This window comes from Schistocerca nitens, chromosome 9 (assembly GCF_023898315.1).
Source record: "Schistocerca nitens isolate TAMUIC-IGC-003100 chromosome 9, iqSchNite1.1, whole genome shotgun sequence".
NCBI classification, from domain to species: Eukaryota; Metazoa; Arthropoda; class Insecta; order Orthoptera; family Acrididae; genus Schistocerca; species Schistocerca nitens.
In genome coordinates, this window is record NC_064622.1 from 380,995,295 (window position 1) to 381,013,497 (window position 18,203).

General features: G+C 41.1%; 1 protein-coding gene across 1 annotated transcript in view; it reads left to right on the forward strand.

Annotated features, from left to right (window-relative positions):
• The window catches only part of LOC126203901 (synaptotagmin-7), a 361,415-nt gene that overhangs the window by 293,673 nt on the left and 49,539 nt on the right, over positions 1 to 18,203 (forward strand). The window contains exon 4 of the mRNA XM_049938289.1: positions 10,637 to 10,746. Coding sequence (XP_049794246.1) covers positions 10,637 to 10,746 — 110 coding nt within the window. The remainder of the gene's footprint in view (positions 1 to 10,636; positions 10,747 to 18,203) is intronic.

Consider the following 18,203-nt stretch of genomic DNA (forward strand, 5'->3'; position numbering starts at 1 on the left):
CACACCTTAGAAATCACACGATGGATATTTTCAGAAAATTAATAGCCAAACAAAGAGCTCGGGATTGATAAATACGGTATTAAATTTACCATCGTGGGGACAAATTTTACAAAGGAATATTTAATTGCCTGAAAGTAATAAGGGTAGTTAAGTTAAAGTTAGTGATCTGAGGAAAAATTACACACTGGACTTCCGTTCGAAATTTGATACCCGAACTAAAATAGGAAAAGGACGAATGGAGTAGAAAACTAAGCACTGTAAGGTCCCGTAAAAAAAAAAAAAAAAAGAGAGAGACAGAGAGAGAGAGAGAGAGAAAGAAAAGGCTTAATTTACGGTCCAATGGGACCGCGGCGTTGAAGGCGTCTATCTATATGAGACGTTATGTGATAAAATCCCGATTGCTGTTGTAGTAGTTCAGTGTTATGATTGTAATGGATCCAGTTCGGTTATATTGCCATTTTCAAACCATCTACAAAAGTTACGTAATAATTTTTTGTTTTATAATGTTGGTTAATCGTATTTCTGGATATACATATTTGGCACTTATGTCCATATATCACCGGTGGTCGCTGTTATTCTGTGTTGTATTACAACGTGGTGTAGCTTTAGGATATTCATGGTATAAGCTGTTTTGTGATTTTCTGCAGTTATTGATCGTCCTTTCCTGTAATTTTTGTAATTTAACATTTTATCCTTACATTTTACAGATTGACAGTTATGCCAGTTGGCCAAAAATGCAATATGCTTACAGCAGCAATCGTACGTTGATGTTATCATTTTGGGCTAAATGTATGATTTCGTAATCGATGTGTCTGCGGGTAGTTGTTTGTGTCTGTCGGTTATGTTTGGTTTGGAAGTCAACACTATGTTATATGAAATGTTTGTATTTTAAATCCATATATTCATTTAAATTTCATCAGGACGCTCTATTGTGTGGATATATATTTCTATCTTTTCAAGTACATTCACTGTAAAATCTTTAGCACGTAACTTCATCATAAGATTTCGAGGGCACACGAGAATTAGAGAAAATAATGCATCTAAATTCTTCAGCCACATAAACAGCTACGACAACAATGCAGAACGAATGGAGTTTGCAATGAAAATTTTATACATATTAGCAGAAGGTTTAACAACGAACGTACTTGAAGAGATAGAAATCTACATACACACAGTACAACGCCCTGATAATATTCTGAATGAACTAAGGTATTTAAAACATAAACATTTCGTAAAAAATTTCATTGAATTCCTAACCAAACAACGGATAGACACAAACAACTACTCGCAGGTACATTGGTAACAAAGATCATACATACAGCCCAAAATAGTAACATCAACACAACATAGCTAGTGTAATCATATAGAATTTAGGACAACTATCTTAGCTGTCAGTGTGTAAAATTTAACGATAAAATAAAACATTTTAAAATAAATTACAAGAAACGACGATGAGCAACAGCAGAAAACTACAAAACGGCTTATAGCATAAGAGTCCTAAACATAAACCACGTTGCAACACAATACAGGGTGATAGTGACCACCTATGACATATGGACGTAAGTATCGAACATGTATGTTGTGAAATACGATTGACCAACACTATAATAACACAAAAATATTGTGTCAATTTCGCAGATGGTCTAAAAATAGCACTCTAGCCGAAATGGATACATCACAATTAAAACATTAAGCTCCTACAGCAGCAATCCTGATCGTATCACAGAAATTTTTGATCGTTTGAAAACAATCAAACTAATTAAGAAAAATTTAGTGACTTAAAAGAACATTTCGGTCCGAATTGTCGTAGTGAAACTAAGAGAGGTAAAAGACAAACAAGGCATTCAATTGACGAGTGTGGGGTTTATTTTTGCAATAAAATATTTAACTGTGTGAAAGTAATTCCAATTATTAAGAAAAACCTTGATTTAGTGATCTGAAGCAAAACTGAGATATTTCACGACCATCTGCTGCTAGTTAAATCAATTGTTTGTCGAAAATATAAAACCCAGGATAAAATGAAACATCCCTGACTTTTCTTGATCTATATGGTCTTAATAATAATAGAATGGACAGTTAAACATATTTTACGCTTCTTGAAAGAAGACTTGAAAGGGAAAATATTATTGAAAATATAATCGGTGAAAGGCAATCTGATTGATTTGTCTCGAAGTAAAGTATAAAATATATTCCAGATTCATTTGACGCATCTTCGAATGATGTTCAAAGTCATGTACAGCAAATGAAGTGCGTCAGATGTTTGTCTAACCTATAGTAATTCTTTCCTTTAGACAAATCGTTTCACAAAGTGGTTGACCGTCTTTTTAAGGGGAGTTATAAAGGAATTTTTTTCACATTTTCGGATTTTATCTCGTTATCAAATTTGCGATGTAAATAGATTTTATGATATCCATGACTGCTGATGGGATGGATTGTTTATTGCTGTATGAACTGTTTGAGTACTGGGCATTGCGGTAATTGCACCATGAATCAGGTCCAGAAAGGCAAAGATGGTGTACTGATTACTCCTTAGTTGATAGTCTGTGGAAAAAGGTAGCCCTTACTGCAAGCTTCGTTTTCTACAAACCCTCAGTTTTATTTCTAATGGCTGTCCTATAATACTGCTGTAGTTCATCAATCATTTTGTCTGTCAGCCTGCCTCTTATGGTTTTACCATCAGGAAGTTTCTTGTCTCTCAAACTTTGTTTCAACTTCCTCAACCTAGTGCCCTTCCTATTCGAGACATGACCAATACAAGCATTTAATTTAACCTTTATAACACAGCAATCCAATGCCTTATATTTAAAAAAAATACGGATTTTCTTACATTTTGAAGTAATGCACATAAAATTTTTAACATTTTCAACCTGTGTAGATTATATTTAAAAGATAAAATAAAATACTTCCCATGTGACTTTATAAGACAGTATGGGGTACCTTTTTCCACAGACTGTCAACTGATGAGAAACCAGGACACCATCTTTGCCTTCCTGTACCTGATTCATGGTACAATTACCTCAACGCCCAGTACTCAAACACTTCACGCAGCAGTAAACAATCCATCCCATCAGCAGTCATGGATATCATAAAATCTATTTACAGAGACCTGGCAAATGCTGAATTACTGAAGAACTGTCTGCATGGTGAGACTCAAAATCCCAATGAGTCATTCAATGATGTTATATGGATTCGGTTACCAAAAAATGTTTTCTTGGAATGAAGACACTAAAGTGGGGGTCAGTGATGTTGTTATTGTTTTTAATGATGGCAACATTGGTAGGGTGAAAGTGCTACAGCATATGGGAATTAATCCTGGAGCAAGTTGCATCAGAGAACTTTAACGGATTGACAAGGTTCGCATTGATAAAGCAGAGTATATAGAACAGTTGGCCACGAAGGAGACCAGAAAGAAGAAAAAACCTGCATAAAGATCATGAGGATGATATACGGTGTAGTCAAGGGTGCTTCTGAGTGACTAAAAAAAATTTGGCACATATTCAGTGAGTTACAGTCTTTTGAAACTTTAGAAACTGTTCCTGATCATTTAAATTTCCTGTTGCATTTTTCACTAAATCTCAGAAACAACATCCAGTAGAGTATTCAGATTTTCACGAAGTATTAACATACATATCCTGAGTCTACGCAATTAAAAGAAGAACATAATGTTATATTTATAGTAACGTACAAAAAAGTACACATTTTAACAGTGGAATTAAAAAATGGTATTTCCGAAAGTAGTAGCTAAAATGCAATTCTTGTAGTTCAGTAGACACACAACATACAGTTTAATGTCTTGTAAATTTCTCGTGTCAGAGGCTACAGTGATTCCTGAAATACAGGGAAGCTAAGTCACTAAATTTAACATTGCCGGGATAGGGCGTTCCAACTCCCCTTAAACATTTTTTTATTGTTCTCAACTTAAATTCAATAGCACTAGTTCTTTTCCGGCACTTATCTCAATTCATTGCGTCTCTTTTTCCACTCCTCTGCCGAAAATATTGATCAAACCTACACAATCACTCTGCCTCGAAGTACGCTTACCGAAAGCTTTGAAGAATAATGTATAAGCAGTTGGATCAACTCAGCAAGCTATTCTGTTCTCAGAAGAGGTTCTGTTGTTTCGATCATGTATTATGATCACTCGGGTCGCAACGATGGCAGAATTTTTCCACTTGTGGCCACTGTCCATAAAAATATACAGAGACGTTGAGTATTTTGCAAGCGTGTTGTTGCTTCTTCGCATTACACTTCCTTATGCGGGTACATGATGCATACGTAAAATATGTAAGCAGGACAGCGAGGAATTACAAATGTTTCTACTGACGATATGTGCTGGAAAAGTGATATCCATCTATCTATGTAACTCTCTTAAAGCGCAGAAAGTTGTGGCAAGGCAATAAGGAACGAGCACCATGGAAACTCCGAAACTGATAGACTGTTAGCGTGCTGTTATTGTCCGCATGTATGAAACGTTGTTGAAGGATGGTTAAATCATGACTAGGGTACAATTATAGCTACGCCTCAGCACGTAATGTGTAGATCGGAGGTTCTTCCCCCACCCCCACCCAGGTTCCTTTTCCCCCCCCCCAACCACCTCCCCACCTCCTCCCCCTCTCTGACGCAGTCTGAGAGGCTGTCTGTTGCAGATCTGACAGAGTATAGTGCTGGTGAAGGAGCATTTCGGAGGAAACCGTTCAGACCACATTGTTGAACATGGATCTCCGTATTAGACGAGCCATTAGTTTTTCCATGTCAGCCCAGCAACACCATCAGTTACGACTGCAGAGGGACGGGGGTCATCGAGTCTCGACCGTTGATCAATGGAAACGCGTCACTTGGTCATATGAATCCTGTTAAACTAGATCGTGTCAAGATATGTCGCTATCCAGGTAAGTTACTACTCGAAACACGCAACACATCACAGACGCAGGCTTTTACAAGCAGTAGTGGGGACATTCATCTAGACTGCCGTCAGACCTTTGGTAGTATGCGAGGCTGTCAACTACGTCCACGTTAATGAAGATCATCCTTTCAACACGAACTCCTGACATGGATGTATGGGAACACTGTGCAGGTCACCGCGAGTCGACAGCTGTGTAATTACTCTGGCTCTCAGCGACCAAAGTTGCCCGCGGCGGGAGGCACGGAAAATATTTGTATCACTCATCTGTGCAGTGGTGTGAGAGTTAAACTAAGAGAGTAATCTTTGGTTGGTCCACCCCGTAGCTGAGTGGTTAGCGCGCCAGACTCACAAGCGGATGGCCCGGCTTCAGTTCCCATTCCTTTCAGGGATTCTTCCTTGATGGGAGGACTGGAGCGGGGTTCACTCGGTTCAAAATGGCTCTGACCTTATGGGACTTAACATCTATGGTCATCAGTCCCCTAGAACTTAGGACTACTTAAACCTAACTAACCTGAGGACATCACACAACACCCAGTTATCACGAGGCAGAGAAAATCCCTGACCCCGCCGGGAATCGAACTCGGGTACCCGGGCGTGGGAAGCGAGAACGCTACCGCACGACCACGGGTTCACTCGGTCTTGTGATTCCAGCTCAGGAGCTAATTGGATATGAAATAGCGGTTTAAAGTTCGGGAAAGCTGACAACAGCCAGGGAAGTGCATCCATGATCGCTGAGGTTTCTTCTAGTACTCCAGACCTTGCACTTCAGTATTTGTACTCTTGCTTTGCTACTCTCAGTTTAAGTTTCTGTTTATTTCACGGGTCTGAATATTACATTTTGTGCCACCGACAGCCTTTACGTTGTTGTTGTGGTCTTCAGTCCAGAGACTGGTTTGATGCAGCTCTCTATGCTACTCTATCCTGTGCAAGCTTCTTCATCTCCCAGTACCTGCTGCAGCCTACATCCTTCTGAATCTGACTCAGAACATGTCCTACCAACCGGTCCCTTCTTCTTGTCAAGTTGTGCCACAAACTCCTCTTCCCACCAATTCTACTCAATACCTCCTCATTAGTTATGTGATCTACCCATCTAATCTTCAGCATTCCTCTATATCACCACATTTCGAAAGCTTCCATTCTCCTCTTGTCCAAACTATTTATCGTCCATGTTTCACTTCCATACATGGATAGATTCCATACAAATACTTTCAAAATGACTTCCTGACACTTAAATCTATACTCGATGTTAACAAATTTCTCTTCTTCAGAAACTCTTTCCTTGCCATTGCCAGTCAACATTTTATATCTTCTCTACTTCGACCATAACCAGTTATTTTACTCCCCAAATAGCAACACTCCTTTACTACTTTAAGTGTCTCATTTCCTAAACTAATTCCCTCGGCATCACCCGACTTAATTCGACTACGTTCCATCATCCTCGTTTTGCTTTTGTTGATGTTCATCTTATATCCTTGTTTCAAAACACTGGCCATTCCGTTCAACTGCTCTTTCCAGTCCTTTGTCGTCTCTGACAGAATTACAGTGTCATCGGCGAACCTCAAAGTTTTTTTTTTTCTTCTCCATGGATTTTAATACCTACTCCGAATTTTTCTTTTGTTAACTTTACTGCTTGCTCAATATACAGATTGAATAACATCGGGGAGAGGCTACAACTCTGTCTCACTCCCTTCCCAACCACTGCTTCCCTTTCATGCCACTCGACTGTTATAACTGCCATCTGGTGTCTGTACAAATTGTAAATAGCCTTTCGCTCCCTGTATTTTACCCCTGCGACCTTTAAAGGTAGCAGCCTTTACGTATGACGAAATAAATAACAAAAACAAAAAATTAATAATGTTGATTAATATATTTCGGGAATACATAGTGTAACATATTTAAGTGATACACATTGCTGCTGCTGTCATACGAAACTGCATCGCAGGTCATAGCTGCAGGACTAATTCCCGTGTGTCTAGACCGCAAACACGTTGATTGGAGGTGCTCACCTGGCATCTTTCTAACCAACACATCGCCATCACTGGCACCGTTGCGTAACCGGTTGTCATAAAAAAAGGACGATGTATCTCCACCCCGCCATCCACAGAGCTTTAGCTTGACACGACTGAAATCTCAAATTTTCTTGACGCAATAATTTACCGACAGCCGTATGTATTGTAGAAATTTATTTTATGAACTTCTTATGTGCTACTAGTTTCGGCATTACATTGATGTCATCTTCTGGCCCCACACGTCATAGTCGTAAAAACTCTATACATGGAAGGAGCCATATAACTGTATCCGTGAATCAAATCGTTATGCAACAGCTGTTGGCCAGGCGACATAGGTGTAATTCCCGTGTGTCTAGACCGCAAAAAATGTTGGTTGGAGGTCCATAATGGTTCAAAGAAGATGAAATCGCATACGGTCGTTGTTTTGAGTCCGTGGAATGCAAGCCGCAGAGCGTCTGGCTCGGAGCTGCCCTTGGATTTACTGATTTGTGACATTTTGTTGTGTCAGTATTGTGCCAGTTGCTGCTCAGGTCTGTGCTGCAGAAGCAGTACAATGTGCCAGAGGCATACGACGAACACGATGGTCTTCCCTTTTGTGAGTGCTGCGCAATAACTGTCTTTCCTCTTTGCGCCAGTAGCCTGTGCTATCCCTACTGGATGCTGTGGTTGAATGTGCGTGATAATATTTCGTGTGGTTACGACCCAGATTTTAATTATTGATAAAACCCTAGTGCACACAACGGATAACAAGACACTCGCACGAAACCAACGCACCCAGTAATGGGGGCGATCCCGCTAACATTGTTTCAGGCCTACACCCATATTGGGTTATCAAGAGAGAGACATGTCAGTTGATTTGGCGTTGTTTACTAAGATAATAAATCGGGTTCTTACTCTCATAATTATGAATCTCAGCTTTGGGAGACGACAGGAAATTGTCTGAAAAGTCCGACTCTGTTTTCTTTAGGTGACTGAAATTTTATTACAAATTTAGATGTTATAATTGAACATAATCTTGAGTCATTGGTGCATACTATTATTGGTGCTGACAAGAAGTGAAATAGCTAATTGTTTCGTATTATCAACCTATCAACGGTCACCCTACAGGGAGGCTGAAGGAAGTTCATTATCACACACAAGGGCACAACCGTTCCATGCGTCGCGAAGCTGAATCACACCGCGAAGCACTACGCGAAATGTCGCTACTAGATGAATTAATGCAAAAGCGCACATAGATGGGAAGCTATCCACAGAGTCGCTTGAGCACACAGTTTTCAAGTGCGCTCATGAGACAAGCCAAAGAACGGAAGTAGGTTATCGAACTGTATCTACTATGATATATTGCATTTCACATCCTACCACCTTCCAGACGGAGCGTCTCCACCCTGATTCGTCTCCTTAGCACGTCTCGGCTACCATCTCCCCGCCACGCTACCCACCGACCACCCCCGGCCGTTGTTCCAACTGTGACATTGCTATTGACTGAAGGCCAACCTCCGACCTCTACAATCCTCAGAACGGATCTTTCCGGAGTGTCCAAAGCAATGACTGTTTTTAGCTTTCCAAGTTTCTCTTTCGAGAAACCCACCGCTTCTACTGACAATCAAACAGCCCTTCAACTTTGTAAACCCAACACATTCACACAACATGCCCTCATACATATTGGAAAGGACAAGAGAGGAGAAGGAAGTGTGACACATTGAAAAAGTAATTGAAATAAAATACTTGTTGCCTTTTACCATTACTTGGTTTATTCATGAAGCTTGTTGTATGTTGTATGCTGTATGTTAACTGGGGACCTAGAAACGACGGAGAGGCTCCGTCCCCTGCTGCAGTACACTTCACCCCTCCGCCGCCCCACACCGAACCCAGAGTTACTGTGCGGTTCAGCCCCGGTGGAGCCCACCAGGGAACGTCTCACACCAGACGAGTGTAACCCGTATGTTTGCTTGGTAGAGTAGTGGTGGAGTACGCGTACGCGGAGAACTTATTTGCGAAGCAATCGCCGACATAGTGTAGTTGAGGCGAAATAAGGAGAACCAGCCCGCATTCGCCGAGGCAGAAGGAAAAACGAGTAAAAACCATCCAAATACTGGCCGGCTCACCGGACCTCGACACAAATCCTCCGGGCGCATCCGTGCCGGGGACCAGGCGCTCCTTGCCGCTCCGGAAAGTCGTGTGCTAGATCGACGGGCTAACCGGGCGGGCTTCATAAGCTTACTCACAGTACCACTTCAGTGCCACGTGGCCATCTGGATCCTGGTGTTCTTCCTTCCACACATTCTCGTAACTACCGTGCCTACTATCTTGTAATATGGCTACATTCCTGTGTAACTACAGCATCGCAGAAGGAACATCCAGCTTCTCGTAGTTCTATTACAAGACCTTGCTGGTGTTGATAATTGCGTCTCTATTGTGTTGAAGGAATTCTTGACTAACATCAACTCGACACGTCCAGCCTCAACGGTAACTAACGCTCACCACGTTTTATTTTCTATTCAAAGCGAACCTGATCTGCATCGTCGTACTTGCGCTACCAGCGCCACACTTATGCGACTGGTGCGGAATCTGAGTAGACATCATCTTTCAGATGTACAAACACACGTACCAGCTTTCATTTATGTCACTTGCTGTTACGATTTCTATTTCCGTCAGTATACTTTGGATTTTGTGAGACGTGATTCGATAAGTAGACTGAAGGGTTCGTCCCTTGCCCTTCTGACCCAGACAAGTTTCATTTAACATATTTTATGTATTGTCCATCAGGGATATAAGGTAGCGATAATTACGTTTTTACAGTAATAATTGGTAGCATTCTACCGTAACTTTTGTCCTACACATAATTCTACAACGGGTTTCAAGAGACAATGCTCTCTTCGTCAGGTTGTAAAATTCAGCTCGTGAGGTTAAAACGCTAAAAATTGTACCAACTGCGGCATCCACAAAATGAATTAGAATAAACACAATGGTTCTATGGGCATCATTGAAATTTTTACTATTTTTTTCTATATTTTTTTCAGAATATTGCTCAGTACATTACGTACTGTCATATGACAAGGGTTGGGGTCTTGTAATGCACCCAGGAATATTGTGGACGATGCACTGCAAACTTTCAAGAAGTTACTGTTATGTCCTGCTTACCGCATATTGTAACTTCCTTCTCCATATGTGTAAATTTCCTTCATGCCCAAGATTACAAATCTTTAAACAATTGCAGCGTGAAAATTATAGAGTAATGAATTAAGGGATTTATCTATAAAACTACGTTGTTTGGTATTCTGAATGCACGCCCATGTGTCAAATTTCGCTTTGTTATTGTAAGACGTTTAAAATTTATACTTCAATAACGTATTTCAAGTTATGATCTTTTATGCATGCACAAGCCGTCAGATTCGATGAGAATTTATAAATAATCCTCAGAATTTACTGTTACATTGTATTTGAGCCAAAACAGTGTAATACGTGACATTTTAATGCTTGTCGTCATGCTGTGAATCAGCGAAACAAGGTGACGTAAACAGGAGGCCATTGTTTATATATGTTCGGCATATTTGCTCGTAATATCGTTTGACCTTATTACTGCACAGAGATTTAGGTCTTCCAGAAAGACAATAACTTTAAAAAAATAAACAGACCAGAGTCAAACCACACCAGTTATACAATAGACACGAGGCAGGTTGGGCAACGAATGCAAAAGTAAAACTGAATTTTCTTATTTTTTCAGGGTTTCCCATTCAGAAGCTGCAGAGCAGAGTACTGCACCTCCACGTCTTTGATTACGATCGCTTCTCTCGAGATGATTCCATCGGCGAAGTTTTTCTTCCTCTCTGCCAGGTAAGAAGGGATGCATATTCATCAGCAACACAGAAAATAGAGATAAATATGTAACAGCAATTTGCCGCGTAATTCTTCATTTTTGCTGCAACTTCTTGCACTAATTTAATAAACAGGAACTTCATGGCCACGCAAGAAACTCGTTCTGAATTTCCTTTGCATGCTTATTTGCTGAGCATGCTACAAATTATTCTTCTTTTGAGTAGCTTGAAGAGTTTAAACACACTTGTAGTAGATTTACGTTTGCAACATCAGTAGATACGTTTGAAAGACGTATGCTCTTAACATGATGAAATTTCTTGCGATTTTTTTTATTTACATACAAGGGAAATAAAATTTTCCTTCTAGTTGAGGATCTATAATGCAATGTGAAACCAATCCTCTGAAAGCAAAAATGTCAAATGCTGCAGATACTCTGGGACAAATGAATTTCAGTAGTTTTTCAGATATTTTGTTTCTTGTATTCAGCAATGAAGCGCATCATTTTATTTCGATGCGCTCTTTTCTCTGCACAATGTAGTTCATTTTTATATTCTTTTAACTTTTTAGATCAAATAAAATGGACCATTCATAGTACATGAAATTCAGTGATGTGAAACAAGAAACTATCGTTTTCGATAGAGCCAGCGCTTTAAGGATTAAAATTAATATGTCCCGGAATTTTTAATGTATAAAAGTGCACATCGGCTGCATGTGGTGCGGTTTTTAACATCAAAATTGAAAACCGCATTGCATATATGTAACTAGCGGATTTTTGAACAGACGTACACGAATCTGAGAAACTGTTGTAATTAAAATGCTAATATAGTAGAACATTGGTTTTTCCCACGAGTAACTTTTTTCAAAGCATTGTTCGCTAAAACATTAACAAAAACTGCGATTTGAAAGACAGTAAGGAAAATGCGGCTACCAGTGTCTTAGAAAAGAGTATTTGTGAACGAAGCTGCGTAAACGGTAATTATAATAATTTTGAATGGTGAGAGGTTGGAAGTTAGTAAGACATTGTGGTATCATTATTAGGAGTGTGGCTGTGTGTCTCAAAAGGTACTTATTCGCATACATTTATGCAATTTTTACGGTTCCGTTTATGCGGAAGTAGTTCGCTTGCTATTGCGGTAAATTTGTGTGCTTGATTTGTTTCTTCTTTATAGATTTTGTATTGAATTATCACAAAAAATTATACTCACGAGAGTGTGGGCTCTTGTTAACTCTGTTAGCTACCTCTTCCTTCAAGCGATACCTCAAACGCCGGCCGGAGTGGCCGAGCGGTTCTAGGCGCTACAGTCTGGTACCGCGCGGTGGCTACGGTCGCAGGTTCGAATCCTGCCTCGGGCATGGATGTGCGTGATGTCCTTACGTTAGTTAGGTTTAAGTAGTTCTCAGTTCTAGGGGACAGATGACCTCAGAAGTTAAGTCCCATAGTGCTCAGAGCCATTTGAACCATTTGATACCTCCTTCTTTTTCGTTGTCATATACAATGATGAACCAAAGCATTTTGACTACATCGTGATGCTTAATAGTTTTTATCCACGGCTGGAGCCTAATACCGCATCGATTGTACGCGGCATGAATTCGACAAGTCCTTGCTAGATTTCCGGAGGTATGTGGCACCAGGTGTATACGTATAAATGAGGCAGTTCTCGTAAGTTACGGGCCGATGGCTTGTGTACGTGGATTCTGATCAGCTTAATTTGGTAGTCAAGGTACCAAGGTGGTTCAGTACCAAGCCCCTCATTCCACTGTAACACAATTATGGCTTCGAAAGGAGACAGTTGTCTTGCCGGAACACGCCGTTGCCTTCGCTGAAGGCATAAGACGTGTGGAGATCCAAGTTGTCTTCAGTGAAGAGGTCTTTGTTTATTCGTGTCAGAGGTACACTAAAATGAACACTCATACAATACATACAAAGAAAACGATACAGTATTCGCCAAGAATTGCGCACCTTTGATAGCATTGGGTGCTGCAGACGTTAAGTCCTTCATGCTACAGCTGGTTGGGCATGAGTTACGTTTGAAGAGGTGTTGGGTTGTCTGCAATTCACCGCATTCGCACAGTGTTGTGTTGACAGTTGGCAGTTGGAAGTTCCATTTAAGGAGATTGTCCCTCGATCTTGAGACTTCGGTCCGTAGTCTGTTCAAGGACTTCCTGATGACCCACTTCTCCATGTGTCCAGGCGACATGGATTCTTGTGGTGTAATCCAGTTTCACAGGAGTTGGCCTCTTTCTTTCCACTTGGTGAGTCGGGTAGCCTCATCCGATCCTTCTAAGGTCTGTGAAGTTGTTAGGAAACTCTTCCTGGATTTCAGTCTTGGCTTGGCAGGTTTATGTCCAAAGAGTGGATGTGAGGTCACTGTATTTGATTTAAGCCTGTCGATGTTAGCGGAGACCTCTCTTCTGATCTCACATGGAGCAATCCTAGCGAGGCATTGAACTTTGTCCATGGGGGTTGGCCTTAGGCAGCCTGTAACAATCCTACAGCTGTCATTTAAGGCTACATCAACCTGCTTTGCATGTACTAAATTGTACCACACTGGGCTAGCAAACTCTCCTGCAGAATAGCATAAGGCAAGAGCTGTCGTTTTTAATGCTTGTGGATATGTACCCCAGTCCGATTCCACCAGTTTCCGAAGAATGCAGCTTCTGGAGGATGCTTTCTGCTTCAACTTCAGACAATGTTCCTTGTAGGTCAGTGTACGGTCGAGAGTGACGCCCAAATACCTGGAGTGGGAACAGTATAGTGATGAGGTAGTTTACGGGTGTCAGATCTCATGAACGCTCCCGTGGAAATACCTATAGCATAGTAGTGATCTCGCCGGCTTGTTTTCATGCTGCGATGCATATTTCGAGCAGCCGTTCGCCTAGATTACGGCTTATCTGTAAACGACGATCGACCTGGAGTAACAAAAAAAAGGAGTGATACAAACAGGTTGCACGTTTACATTGATCAACAGACGTATCGACATGAACCAGTTTCTACTGCGGGCGTAACTCACGTCGTCGTGTCAACATGTGAACACGTAGGAGGCGTCTGCTCCGAAACAGTTGTGCATGGACCACATTTGTGCTTCCTCGTCAGATGTACCCCACATCGCCACCAATCGCGCTTATCAGAGCGGGCCTCCACGTTCGGTGATTCGCGAACTCCACTGGTAAACTTGTTGCCTGCTCATAGCTTCACCGTCGTCCAACTACGACAGTAGCGCGCGGACAGTCGGCCAGCTTCGCCGTATGCAAGTTGCTCGCTCTTAGACGCCGGGCCATTTCAGTGTGCCCTTTGTCGAACTCGCGTGTTTCTATGAATTTCCCCATTTGCGGCCCGTATTATAGCTAGAACATTTCCTCATTCCTCTCTACTTCCCTTACATACTTTCCTTACCATGTCGCATATCCGCAGTGCCGTAGATGACAGTCAATTACGCGGTGGGCAGTGGCCTTAGTGTTTACCTCACGAGTGTAAGTTCCTAACAGTAGACAGTACAGATTTCCTCAATTCACCCTGATTTTGTAATAGGATTCTGGTACAGATTAGCTAATCTAGGGTGATCTTGAAATAATTCTGGAGAGCAAGGTTGAGATACTTTCCACTTTTGAAGTTCAACATGTCTCGTTTATTATCTCGAAACAAGACATACCGTCGTTTGTATCCATTTGTCGGTCGTGGATTAATTACAGTGCGGTTAACGTTAATGTCTAACGAAGGCAGGTGGAGCTAAAATTAAACCACAGCGGTGCATCTGAAACACGTAGACGAATGAACAGACTTCTCTTTACTACAATAGATTGCAATTTTACACAGTCGGCCGTATTTCATGCGACCCATAAGGGCGTATTTGAACCTGTAATAACGAACAAATTCAACATCTAGAAAGTATATAGTTTTATTTCAATTTACGTTTCAGGTTACAAGGGTACATACTTTTTTGTCCCCTCATTCACTTTTTCGTGTTCAGCCAGTCTTCATCGTGAAACTGTGTCCTCCATTATCCTATGGATACCTTCCTTTTATATAGGGAGGGAGCATGCTGTTCCACTTTGTGAAGATCATTATTGTATTAACATCGGCCAGTAGTGATCATCCTTCCCCTTAAAAATGGTTCAAATGGCTCTGAGCGCTATGGGACTTACGTTCTGAGGTCATCAGTCCCCTAGAGCTTAGAACTACTTGAACCTAACTAATATAAGGACACCACACACACCCATGCCCGAGGCAGGACTCGAACCTGCGACCGTAGCGGTCGCGCGGTTCCAGACTGTAGTGCCTAGAACCACTCGGCCATTCCAGCCGGCCTTCCCCTTAAACATGACAGTGTTGAAGTGGCTGTTGTCATTTTAATCTATCAAACATCGCCTTTCTGAACTGCATAATTTATATTAGTCAATGATATCTCACATAGTCCACGCCGAAATGTCGCAATTTCCTCTCCTGAAAGTTATGTTTAGCTCATTTTGTACCATCCGTAGCAACACCCCCAACAACGGACTTACAAACCATTCGGTTATTTATCCATTTTGTTATACGGTTGCTATAGAAAACAGAGTCTTGCTAAACTTTCTCCTAGGCATTGTGTTTGTTGTTTATGGTAGCTCTGCGCCTATTGTTCCATGATGGCGACCCTTGAAAGTATGTGAAAGCGTCGTACGCTCTCTGTGTGTAGAGCGCCATTCTGGAGGAAACCTTACCTCTTTGGTGGAGGATACATTGTACCACTATTATCAGTTTTCCTTCCTCTTTCAATTGCGTATTGACTGAAGGACAGACAACTATATGCCTTCGCACGTGCTCCAATTTCTTACCACATTTTCTTCTCAAGATGCCTGCGCGGGATGCACGTTGGTGAAAGCGTAGTGGTTTAAAAGCTGCCTTCAAATACAGGTTCTCTAAATTTCACCAACAGGTTTTCCCGAGAACCACGTCGTATTTCTTCCAAACATTTCTATTTAAATTCTCTGAGATTTTCTATTACACCAGCCGTTCCGAGAAAACATCCAAAAATTCTTCCATATGTCTTTCCTAACACTGATTTAGCGCGAGTGTCTCGTTTCATACCGCTTCTTAATATTACCCTTCAGTCCTTATAGGATGTGACGTGCTCAATATTTTCAACAAAAGAGATATTTTACTTAGATAGCGGATGGTTCTTTGCCTTTGTACAGCCATCACCTTAACTCTATCCACGTTTAGAAAGGACTACTGTTCAATGAAGTGGAAATTTTGTCCAAGTCTTTCCGCAATTCCTTACGATCTCCCAACGACGATGCTTTCCCGTAAAAAGCTACAACATCAGCAAACAATATATTGTACAGCTGATAGAGTCTGGAAGCATCGGAGGTCCAATTATGCTTCCCTTGGGCCACCCGATGTAGTAAGAGCCATTCAATGAGAAAAAAGTCATTTTTTAAAAGAAAGGAAACGAGAATGGAATACAACACTTAGTTGTTTTTCAACGTTATCCCCCTCAAATTCTCTGCACTTCTGCAAGTGCTGGACAAGCTTCTTAATTACAAGCGCAAAGATTTCTTGGAGATATGTTCATAACCAGTTAAGCACTGCCACTTGGGCATTCTCATTATCAGCGAACATAGAGCCACTAAGAGTGGATTAAAAATGTTCCCAACTTTCGTCTCCTGTTACAGTTTCCTGTTTTGAGTCATCAGTCTTCTGACTGGTTTGATGCGGCCCACCACGAATTCCTCTCCTGTGCCAATCTCTTCATCTCAGAGTAGCGTTTGCAACCTACGTCCTCAATTATTTGCTGGATGTACTCCAGTCTCTTGTCTTCCTTCACAGGTTTTTCCCTCTACAGGTCCCTCTAATACCATGGAAGTCATTATCTGACGCCTTAACAGATTTTCTGTGATCCTGTCACTTCTCCTTGTCAGTGTTTTCCACATTTCCATATTTCTTTCCTCTCCTAATCTGCACAGAACCTCCTCATTCCTTACTTTATCAGTCCATCTAATATTCAATATTTGTCTGTAGCGCCACATTTCGAATGCTTCAATTCTCTTCTATTCCAGTTTTCTCACAGTCCACGTTTCACTAACATACAAAGCTGGGCTCCAAACGTAATTTCTCAGAAATTTCTTTCTCAAATTAAGACTTACAAATGAAGAGCTATGTTTGATACTAGTAGACCCCTCTTGTCCAGGAATGCCCCTTTTGCCAGTGCTAGTCTGAATTTGATGTCCTCCTTGCTGCGTTCGTCATTGGTTATGTTACTGCCTAGGTAGCAGAATTCCTTAACTTCATCTACTTCGTGGCCGTCAATCCTCATGTTAAGTTTCTCGCTGTTCTCATTTGTGCTACTTCTCATTATTCTCCTCTTTCTTCGGTTTACTCTCAATCCGTATACTGCAATCATTAGACTGTTCATTGCATTCAGCAGATAAGGTAATTCTTCTTCACATTCACTCAGTACAGCCGTGTCGTCAGTGAATCGTATCAGTGATACCTTTTCACTTTGAATTTTAAATCTATTCTTCAACCTTTCCTTTATTTCTTTTTTGCTTTTTCGAAGTACCGATTGAACAATAGGGATGACAGACTACCTTCCTGTCTTACAACTTTTCTAATCAGAGCACTACGTTCTTGGTTTTCCACTCTTATTATACCCTCTTGGCTCTTGTACATATTATATATTACCTGTCTCTCCCTGTAGCTTACCCCTATTTACCTCAGGTACTCTGAACATCTTGCACCACTTTACATTGTCGAACGCTTTCTCCAGGTCGACAAATACTATCAACGTTTCCTGATTGTTCTTTAGTCTTGCTTCCATTAACAACCGCATCTTCAGAATGGCCTCTCTGGTGCCTGCACCCTTCCTAAAACCAAACTGATCGTTATCTAACACGTCCTCAATTTTCTTTCCCATTCTTCTGTATATTATTCTTGTCAGCAACTTTGATGCATGAGCTGTTAGGCTGATTGTGCGATAATTCTCACACTTGTCTGCTCTTGCAATATTCGGAAAGTCAGATGGTACGTTGTCAGACTCATAAAATCTACACATCAACGAGAATAGTCGTTTCGTTGCCACTTCCCCCAATGATTTTAGAATTTCTGATGGAAAGTTATCTACTCTTTCTCCGTTGTTTGATGTCCAGTCCTCCGAAGCTCTCTTAAATTTTGATTCTAATACTGGATCCCCTATCTCTTCTAAATAGACGTCTGTTTCTTCTTCTATCACATCAGACCAATGTTCCCCTTCATAGAGGCCTTCAATGTACGCTTTGTACCTATCCCCTCTCTCCTTTACAATTTACAGTGGGATTTCGATTCTTATAATGTTACTACCCCTGCTTTTTAAATCACCGAAGGTTACTTTGGCTTTCCTATATGCTCAGTCAGTCCCTCCGACAGTCATTTATTTTTCCATTTCTTGACATTTTACGTGGAGCCATTTCGTCTTAGTTTCTCTGAACTTCCTATTTATTTCATTCCTCAGCGACTTGTA